The sequence below is a fragment of the Chelon labrosus genome (assembly GCF_963514085.1).
Source record: "Chelon labrosus genome assembly, chromosome: 17".
NCBI classification, from domain to species: Eukaryota; Metazoa; Chordata; class Actinopteri; order Mugiliformes; family Mugilidae; genus Chelon; species Chelon labrosus.
Window position 1 is genome coordinate 17,715,997 of NC_140350.1, and position 11,062 is coordinate 17,727,058.

The following is an 11,062-nucleotide window of genomic DNA, read 5'->3' on the forward strand; positions in this document are numbered from 1 at the left end:
GATGCGTCTCTCTGCCATGATTTGTTTGTTTGTACTCCCCCCCGGAGGGAGACGAGAGCGGGAAACAGAGGCAGGTGAAGGCTGTTATTCCCTCAGATACTCGTTACAGGCAACACGCAGACGCGGTCGGGCCTCCGCCGCAACCAAAACAGCTGTCAGCTTGAGACGCGGCGTTTCCTGTTGAGCAATCGCTAACTGAAGAGCTGTGTTGTGATGTTTGCGCAGATCATACTCCTACCGCTTTCACTGCTGTGCTGCTGACCAGAGTTTTCTGTGTGTGTGTGTGTGTGTGTCTGTGCAAGATGGCATGATTACAGTGTGTGTTTACCAAAGGTGGAGTGCGTGTGTGTAAAAATGTGTTGACTTGCCGAAGGAGGAAGTGTGTGTTTGCATAAACTGGCTGTTTAAACAAAGTACTTGACTGTGTTTCTACACTCAAGTACAGCTTCCTGACATTATCCTCCCTTCAGACTCTCTTCCATTTAGTGTAAATACGTCAAATAGGATCAGATAACTAGTAACAGACTGGATAGTGTTGGTTGCCTTTAAATATTTTGACCAAGGACAAGCCAGTTTTGTAAAGCTTAAAATAACAAGTGATGATAAATTTCAATAGCAAATGAGAACAGTTTTAATAAATACGTGCATTTTTAATATATTGCCATAAAAGCGGACATTTAATGCAATTAAAATAGAGCAATTGATTGAAAAAAGATTGGTTGCTTAGTCTGTAAATGGTATTTTTACACTGATCTGCCACAGCTTTAAAACCACTGACAGGAGAAGTGAATAACATAGACAGTAACTGAGATCTTCCTGTACTGATGCTTTTCTTTTTACTCTGACGTCTCTGCCAGCACTCTCGTGGTTATTATTATTCTGTCCACCACCTGCAGGGCTCACTGGATCTCATCCAGCGTCGCAATCTGTTCAGAGCTCTCTGTTCTCTGTCCTTTTTAGTGCACCGACACATTTCTGCAAACGTTGCTAGTGAGCGATAATCACTATCTGACAGTCGGTACATACGGGACATGCCAGCTGATTATGAAGTGTAATGGTCTAATCAAACCGCTTTGGGTGTTCACTGTGTAAAAGTGGTTTAGTTAATCACCAGTGACTTCCGAGGCAAAAACATTGTGGCGGCACAGACTGCAATTTCAACAAATTACTGGCGAGAGTGAAACGAAATGCTGGAGCTCTCTGGTTGCCCTAATTATGTATGAAAGCTCAATTCAGCCTGAAAAACAAAATAAGTCACGGTTTTAGACAAATGTTAAATTCAAACTTTAAGTTCTACATTTTTACATCAAAATTTATTATAGTAACAAGAGCTTGGTGAGGGTGAGGAGAGATACACTGCCTGGCCAAAAACAAAAAGTCACCACCTGGATTTAACTAAGAAAATAGGTACGAGCCTCCTATTGGATAATTACTGCATGGGCGATTATCTTTCAGCTGTCAACAAGTTATTTAACCCCAACTGATGCAATGAGTAGCTTCTCATTTCTTAAAAAAACATGTTGAAAGACACATCCTGTGGTAAAAGATGTTAGTCTGTTTGAGAAGGGTCAAATTGTCATGCATCAAGCAGAGAAAACATCTAAGGAGATTGTAGAAACTACTAAAACTGGGTTAAGAACTGTCCAAGGCATTATTAAAAACTGGAAGGATAGTGGAGAACCATCAGGGTAAGAAGAGAGGCAGATGAAGTGATACACCCATCATGCCTAGTGCCTACTGTACAAGCCTGTGGGGGCAGTGCTATGACCTGGGGTTGCTGCAGTTGCTCAGGTCTAGGTTCAGCAACATTATGTGCCCAAAGAATGAGGTCAGCTGACTACCTGAATATACTGAATGACCAGGTTATTCCATCAATGGATTGTTTCTTCCCTGATGTTCACGGGCATATTCCAAGATGACAATGCCAAGATTCATGCTGCTCAGATTGTGAAAGAGTGGTTCAGGGAGCATGAGGCATAATTTTCACACATGGATTGGCCACCACAGAGTCCAGACCTTAACCCCATTGAGAATCTTTGGGATGTGCTGGAGAAGGCTTTGCTCAGTGGTCAGACTCTCCCATCATCAATACAAGATCTTGGTGAAAAATGAATGCAACACCGGATGTTTTTTTGTTTTGTTTTTTTGTTTTGGCCAGGCAGTGTATTACTTCAGATGAGAAACCCAGGATGAGATGGAGACGGGGATCAAATTAAAGAACAGTGACTTAGGACGGAATGTCTCAGAGAATGTAAGCAAACAGTTCACTGGAAGAGTAGTGATGTTAAAACTGAGAAAGATGTGACTCTGATAGCGTGGGAAAGCGGAAGTGGCAGAAATTGCCCAAGTGTTTAAAGATTTTCATTTACTTTTAGGCTTCATAATACACCGATCAGCCACAACATTATGTCCACTGACAGGAGAAGTTAATAACACTGATCATCTTGTGACAATACAGTGTTCTGCTGGTAAACTTTAGGACCTGGCATTCATTCATGTGGATGTTACTTAACACTTGTACCACCCACCTAGACCAGAGCAGGCACCCCCTCCCCATAGTAATGACATTCCTTGATGGCAGCAGCCATCCCCAGCAGGAAACGTTTTAGGAACGAGTAAAAAAAAAAAACATAAACAGCACAAGGTGTTGACCTGGCCCCCAAATTCACTCAATCCCAAACTGATCTAGTATCTGTGGGATGATCCAGGCTCCTCCCCTCAACCCATAGGACCCAAAGATCCCCCCACTGACAGCACCTTCAGAAGGCCCACGTTCATTCTCTGACGCGTCACAACTGTTTTGGAGGCACAAGGGAGACCTGCAGGTGGTCATAATGTTATGCTTGATCGGTGAAACAAACCAAATGAGAGGTGTTCCTTTAGCTGGTTTTTATTACACTCAGTTGAGGACTAAACTTTTCATTAACAGGAACGTTTCTTTAACCTCCTGCTGTGCTGTGAAACGGAACAAACCAGAAAAATGACACTTCAGACTTTTCAAACAAAAGCTTTATTTCTGTGGTTGAAAAAAATGAGATATAGCTGCCTCAGTATCTGGAAGAAAATGGGAAAAAAAATAAAACGCAAAAACATTTACATAGCTCTCTGTGCTTGGTCCAGCTCGATTTGACGAAATCGAAGCAGACAGAAAACGGACAGTAACCAGTTCACATTACAGAAAATATTGCAGAGGCTGAACTCACAACAAATTCAGCCGTCATTTCAGTTGAAATGTCAGTAATAAGCTTAATCTGACGGAGCCGGGTGATATTTACAAAATGAAAGAGGATCTCAATAATTTCAATCTCACGATACTGGTGCTCTCATACAGTATGTCGTTATAATATTGATAATTTAAATGGGACGCATCGATCCTGCAATCCTAATCAGATCACTTCATGATTCCAAAATGACCGTTTTATTTAGTCATTCTGCTCTAGTGTTGAACTCATCTCCCAGAAGGTGCTCTAGATATGATATGTAACGACGGTTGCATAAAGTAGATCAACACGGACTGAAGAGTAGAATAAAATAAAAACATCTGCATCATTTAGTCAGGAAATTAAAGCTTTTTCATTTAGTTTTTGTAAATAAAATGGTAAATGACACAGCACTTAAATGTTTAGTACAAGTAAGTAAGATTAAAATAATAAAAAGGTTGAAGAAAAATATAATTATTTGCAAAATAAAAAAATGCTTGTCTTCGTCTCAAAAGTGCTATGTGGCTCTCAAAGGGGAACCTGGGCACCTTGTAGAAAAAACTAAATCAGGTTTAACTCTCAAACATAGAAAAACATTCTTGACTTCAACCGCGCTGATATAAAACACTCACACCTGCTGATTCGTTATCCTTTACCTCCAGCTTTTTTGAAGCTATTCATGGTGGACAGGAAGGACGTGTAGGCTAAAAAGTAGAAAAAAACAACAACACAGCATTAACAGGAGAACTTGAATGGACCGATAACATTCAAATCACATTCTGGCTCAGCGTCTCCTCACACTGATCCCGACGCGTATCCAGATTCTAGGCGGGTTCGGACAAGTGCACAGGGCGGACTAAAAATAATACGTTTTAAATAATTAATCTCTAATTGAGGTGAGTGAGAGAGAGCTCCAATTTCCACTGTGCACTTGTTAACAAGAGGCGGACGGCGTGATTGAATGTCCTTCTAGTTGACGGCAGGGTGCAGAGGCGGGCAGGGGGAAACGTCTTTCTGCAGGGAATCGAACAAACCCTCGATGTCGCTCCCCTCCGCGCCAGGACTCGCCTCGTCCTTGTACAAACACCGGAAACCGTCGTAATACTCGTCCGAGTCCCCCTGTTCTCGTCCGCCGCCGCGCCCTCTCCTGGCCTGCCAGGCTCGCTCCTCCTCCCTCTCCATCTCCATCCTCTCCATCTCCTCCTCCTCGTGGATCTGGGCGCTGTCAAAGATGTAGACTGCGTTGGTCGGCAGGGAGAACTCCAGGCTGTGTAGGTACTCGTCCACCATCTCTTTGCAGCGGATGAACTCGGCGCTGTCGACCTAGCGGAGGAGAGAAACGAGCATTAGCATGGATGGAAGAAAAATCATCCGTTCAGCCTGACCTTTTCAGATGACGTTGCTGCATATTCACTCATTTTTCTACTGGGAATCAGTTTTCCATTTTCATCCATAAACGGGCCATATCATAGACTGTATATAAAAAGATGGACGTAGCAGCAGTGACAGGTTTGAAGCCCCAATATTCTTTATTTTTTTACATAATTATGGATTTATTTTGAAAAACGTTGACTAGGAAGGTCATGGCAGAGATTTAAATGCAATTTTGAATATTGTTTTGGGAGGCAGCACCAAGTGGCCATCAGTGGTATTGCACTTTAAGTCACTTTCAGTGTATCAGCTGAAATAAGCCAGCATTAACTAGTTGCTACTACTACTATTTCTCAAGGCCTCAAGTGAGGACAGGTCACTAGAATTATATAAAAAGGCTTCCGGACCCGTTCCTTTTTCTTACTTGTGCTTTCTTCAACAGGTCGGTGAAGACGGAGAACCAGTCGGGCGTCAGCGCCTCCAGCTCCAAAGTGATGATGGCCAAGGCCAACGTGGAGCCCTTGAACTGCCAAAGCTGGTGGCACGCCATACAGTGCTGCACCTGCCTGGTCCACAACGCCACGTGGAAGCCCGGGGGCCTCTTCTGACGCCCCGGCCCGGCAGGAAGCGCGCCGGGGTCTGTCGCCGGGTCCAGGCCGACGCCGGAGCCGAGGCCGATGGACGGAATGAGGTGGGGGTGTCCGGAGACCAGCAGGGCGTGGAACTAGGGCAGAGAAATGAGGAGGAACGAGACCAAAACGTTAGCATAATGATGTCATTGTCGTCTCATTGCGTGTGTCCACCCACTCCATCGCTCAGCCCTCACCTCTACTCAAAGTCAAAGCATTTAATGTGCAACCATACATATCAGGACCCAGACTTCACACTCATCCACCCAGGACACTGTCAGTCTTCAGTTGGTGCGCTCATTGCCATTGCAGAGGTCTAAACCTGAACCTCTGTGCAGATTTTTACTAACAAAGCCCCCACCTCTTTGCCCGAGTATGCATCGTAATCTTGTTCGTATCGTACGTGCAGTTCTCTTCTGTGCTCCCATTTGTGGGCAAACCAAAACTGAGCGGGGGGGCTCGTTGTGAAAAGATTTAAAGTCATACTTGTGCCACACAACCAGTGAAACACACCTGCAAACAACTTGTCTTCAAGTGACAGGTGAAGCTCTTTTAAAAGAGGAACGCCAACAAGTTACTGACAAGTGTCTGGAAAAGAAAATCACTGCTCTTCTAATGTGTAATGCCATCCGTCCAACGTCTTGTCTTTCATTCATTCGTCTCGCGTTCAGTCCTCCTGCTTTAGTTTGTCTCTCACTCCGTAGCAAAAAAAATATAAATAAAAATAAGCCATGAGTTTCTAGAGAAAGTGGGATTTTCGCCGGAAGGTATATTCAGCGACGTGGTGCCAAAGTCAACAAGCAGATTCCCGAAGTTTCCCCATCACACAGCTGACTCTACCTTTCAAAAGCAGTGTTTACGTGGATGTTTAAGAAACCTGTAGAGATGTGTAATCGTAAGGAATCTCTGTAAATCCTCTTATTTATTCATATCAAAGTGTCATGGTGGCGAGTCTGTGGCAAGTTATTGATAGATTCTATTGGTTGCTGTTTTGTAGACAATAGAGAAAAAACACTTTATCAAGGGAGTCCCTTCAGGGCAGGGGGGGAATGTACTTATGAGATACTTACAGTATAGTTAAAGTATTTATTTCAAGAAAAAATATTTATTTGGATAGCATAAAAAAGGGAAAAATGTCTTTATTTTATTATAGTTTTTATTATTATAACATCACGTGTCTTTATTTTAGAAGTCTTAGATTTTTGTAAAGCCTCAAGTGAAGTGCTAGGACAACAACGGATTCACAATAAGAACTCGGTAAACCTGTGACACAAATCTCAGTCAGATCCTCTGACTGTAACCTAAAGGTGCAATTTTATTTATTTATTTATGTATTTATTTTTAAAGTTTTGCAGAATACTCTGAATCAGTCAGTCCAGTCCGCATGTGCCAAGCTGCTTTTTGGTGACACTCGATCTCCGCATCACAGACGAATCTAACGCGTTATTTGTCGAGGGGATGTAATCGGTCCTCGTGCCGTGACAAATCAGCTGATCGATACGTCCTAAACTCGCTGTCCAGACGCATTTTACAGGAATTACAGTGGAAAAAGTCTTTGACCTGCGTGGCTCAATATTACATGTTAACTATTTATCAAGACTTTGTGGGCTGTATTCATAAAGCATCCAGCTGCTGGAAGAGAGCCTGTCCTGCTTTTTTTTTTTTTTTTTTTCATCTGCAGGTAGATTTAGCATTACTTATGAATGTGCAGTAATTATTTCGTTATCCTGAGATAAAGCAAAGCTGGTTTTCTAGGGATAAAGATCAAACTGACTTTTGTTTTGTCAAGACGGAGAGCTTTAAATGAGCGCATGGTTCATTTGTTCAAACACAATTTCAGGATCCTCATGATCGCTTTATGGAAGAACCCTAGCTGAAAAACTGAAACACTGAAGGGGAATTGCACTTCATGTAATTATGTTGCCTAAACCAAACCACACTTTGACTTAAAATTAACAAAACGTCAACTATTTGTCAAAAAAAAACCTGCAGACCTGGTTTTTATGCATCGCCTGGTTGAGGATAATAAAATAATTAAACTGCAATTTTTTTTTAGGGACGGTTTGAAATATCAGCCTCAAACATCTTTTTATACTTTAGATGTGTGATATTACAGCTCACTGACTTTCAGTCAAACTGTATGATCAATGATGACAGGATCGTTTTAAGTTTAAAAAAACATTTCAATATCTTCTCACACTGCCGTCTCTGCAGATCAGCTACACCGCTTCAACCAGTACATCCTGGATTCTCATTAAAAGCGTTATGAATACAGCCCCGGGGGCCCACGTGCATGAAGGGACCTAAATGATGTTGTGTGCGTGTTTGTATTCGTTGACAGTTCAGTCACTTATCGCTTCAGGCAAGGAGGGGTCTTACAATGTGAACACGGACAAAACTACTTTCCACAGCATGTCATTTTTTTGTTTTTTGTTTTTTTAAGGATTGATAACTGAAATGATCTGAAGTCCTCCCACTCCTCCCCCACTGGTGGCAGCAGGGTTTAGATTTTCACAGTAAGGCTGCAGGTTAAGAGTCAGTCAGAAGTGCCTTGGCCTGATATGCAACACGCGTGTTATTTTGCTGGCAGCTTGCAAATGCAGTCTCACGTTGTTAAGATGAATATCATCAGGCTCCATTTGTTTTGTTTTTTTTTAAAGTTTTTTTTACTCATCTGGGTACCTGGCCTGGGTTATAACTTGGGTTTCTCCACCATGAGGACATCAAGTTCAGATTGCGATGCAGGTTAAAAGCAGTGCCCTCGCTTTCTTCCATCTTTTAGATAAGGCCTATTCGAAAATATTATTTTCTTGCTCAATGATGGCTGTTAGAAATTCCACTGCCCAAGATGACTTGTTCAGATGCTTTTATTTTTTTAAACAAGAAGAAATGTTCCGTTAATGCCATATTGAACTGTGGAAAGCATTTAGTTTCTTTTTTTATTATTTGGGAAGCTGAAATATTAAGAACTTCAACATCCTCTAAGCAGACTTCTCAAATCAGATTTTATTAATGAGAGGCAGAATGTTATTTCTGCTCTTGGCCACAGTGGTTATTAAAAAAAAAAAAAAAAGGAAGCAACCCAGAACTTAATGGAGTTTGTATTATTATTATTATTATTATTATGGGCACACTGATTCAGATAAGTTAAATGCACAATCGCTACTAGGACCAAGTCTTTACTGTGGGGGCAAGAAGGGAGGTGTGAGGGTTTGTAAAGCACCATCTTAAAGCAAACATGTTGCAAGCATGATGGTTTAATGTGTGCTTGTGTATTGCTTGTGTTTTATGCAAGACCAGGACCCGAAATCACGAGAGCATCTCAGAGTCTTCGCCAGTTTGCTCTGAGATGCTCCAGTCGTTCAGGTCCAGCTAAAAAATTAAAAAAAGAAAAGAAAAAGAGGAAGTCCTGTTTGCCTGTTTTATCTGCTGAACTTACTATGTGAATGAAGTCGACAGGTGTCGCGGTGTACAGGTCCCAGTGCAGCTTGTCTAGAATGATCCTCTCCATGCGAAGAATCTCCGCCGTCGAAAAGCTGCATCCGCTCTGCACAACCAGGTCTCTGACAGAACCGATTACCTGTTAAAACAGACACGAACAAAAAGGGAAGCAAATAAACATACTGTTTTGAAATAGCACTGACGTGGGTTTTTCATTTTTTAAACTGAACTTGATAATCTGACATTACCGTTTTCTGTATCCCCCACCTCTCAAGGAATACCTTACCTCATCTTCCTCATTGATTTTGGCAGCCAGGACCAGTGAGGTAAAGGAAATACATTTCAGATATTTTGGTTGAGCCTTTGGAAAAAAAAAAAAAAAGAAGATTTGATTTTGTTTGCAGTGAAGTTGGGGAATTAGGAAAGACGTTGTGGACAATTTCACACGTCATCTACCTTGACAGTGGACAGCAGTCTGTTGAGGACACACACCCCCAGTGCAAAGGTCTCTGGACAGAAATGGAACAGCCTGTTCATTTCTGCCAGCCAGAGGATCATTTCTTGATGTTGGGACGAAGAGATGTCAGCGCCCTGAGCGGTCAAAGGAGACGACCACAGATTAATTAATGATGTGTGTGTGTGTGTGTGTGGGAAAACTTTAGATAAGTGAAACAGTCATGAGAACATGCAACCTGGAGCTTTCCAAAACCCAAACTTGGTTGTAGGTTTTGCTTTTCAGTGAACCAAATTCTGATTTTCCGTTTGCATTTACATAACTTTTAAAATGATTAAATAAACAGATGAATCCGACCCGGAGTATTTCCAATACAACAAAATAACCGTCAGTCAGTTCTGTTTACTCAGCGCATTTGTAAAAGTAGACTCCAGACTTAAAAGAGAGCTGGGGCTACTGTTTTTACTGAAAGAACCTAGATTGATTTCTCAGTTGGCTTCACTTCTTCTTCTTCTTCATTGACACAACGGTACTCACCTGGATGCACCCGTTCTTGAAGACAGGCACCTTCCAGAGGCGAGCCTCTCGGACCAGAGCGGCCTCCAGCAGGCCGACCAGCCGACGGCTCTCTGCAGCTCCTGGGTTCTTCATCGCCACCACCACCCCAGAGGCCAGGCTGCACCCAGGGCACACACACCTGATGATGATGGAGAAGTAGGGGGAGAAGGAAGGAAGGAAGAGATTACAATCACCTACAGGAAATACAACAGTCTGATCTTTGTCGAGACAGGGATGCTCCCAATGCAAAGGCTCAAACAATATCATGCACATTCCTTCATTTACAAGTTAAAGGTTTAAAGAGGATGCTTGTTACAAAACTGAAGGTCTGTTTGCTTTGTTTCCTTGTTGCAGGAAATAAAGTGATTTATCACAGAGAGAGAGTAGTTCTGTTAAATGATTTGGATGTTTCTCACAAAAGATAAACTCAAACACCCTCTCCAGATTTCACACTGGTGTAAATAAGCCTGTTTACCCACAGCTTGCCCAGTTGGTTTAATCTGGTCAACAGTTAATCAGCTCTCTGCTCAAAGAGCCTCAGTATGGAGCAGGAAATGAACTGCGCGTTCAGTTTGCAAAACAACTGCGCCATTTTCCGCGTCTGCAGACTAGAGACACAGACAGAGCAGAAGTAAAAGAAAGCAGCCGACGCAAACTTTAAATTCCCTGGTATGTGACTCTGTCCCAGTCTGCTGCAGTGAGAGCAACACTACACTACACAACACAACACAACGGCGGCTGGTCCAGGCGGGATAATAATGGTCTGCAGCTGCTGCAGCCTCTTGCACAGTTGCTGCTGCAGACAATTTTAAAAAAAGATTTGTTTCTTTCACACAAACTCCCTTACCTCTTCGATTTCAAACGCAGAGTGTGTCCTCGACGGCAGGTGCATTTATACGGTTTTAAAAAGAGTCCATATCCCCCGAAAGAAAGCAACAAACAAACAGGAGGATGCTGTTTGTGAAACCGATCACGGCACAAAACGCGTTATGTGGGGAATGCACGGAGAGCGGCCGCATTATATAAAAAGCAGCAAGGAAAACTAAATGTGGTTTTCTTTTAAGTGAAAAAGCGCTCAGAGTTCTTGAAGAAAGCTGAGGTAAACAAAAAAAAAAATAAGCGCAAAAAAGGCAGGAAGCAGAAAATCAGGGAGGATTGAGGGCAGGCTGTGTTTTGAACGCCTCTGGCTCCGCCCCATCCGTGACGTCAGCCCGGCTGATGAAGAGAAATGTGTTAGTGGGTCAGACATACGGGACCCCTCACACAAAATGGTCGAGCTCACACTGGAAATGGAAGGTTTGTGCTGCTGTGCGTCCCGTCCAATGGTCCCGTCCCGAGTGGACTGTTTGCACAGATGGTGAAACACAACGCCTACGAGATCCAGTCTGGGTCTGTATGTGGCTTTAAAG

At 42.7% G+C, this 11,062-nt stretch overlaps 1 protein-coding gene across 1 annotated transcript; it reads right to left on the reverse strand.

Annotated features, from left to right (window-relative positions):
* Positions 1–2,991: 2,991 nt before the first annotated feature.
* On the reverse strand, positions 2,992–10,835 carry ccni2 (cyclin I family, member 2). Its single transcript, XM_084565314.1, has 7 exons — positions 10,501–10,835; positions 9,633–9,792; positions 9,098–9,232; positions 8,928–9,002; positions 8,640–8,780; positions 4,996–5,295; positions 2,992–4,523 (listed from the first exon to the last, which is right to left on the reverse strand). Exons 2-7 carry the CDS (start codon positions 9,744–9,746, stop codon positions 4,170–4,172), a joined length of 1,119 nt encoding a protein of 372 aa, XP_084421440.1. The 5' UTR covers positions 9,747–9,792; positions 10,501–10,835; the 3' UTR covers positions 2,992–4,169.
* Positions 10,836–11,062: the final 227 nt, after the last annotated feature.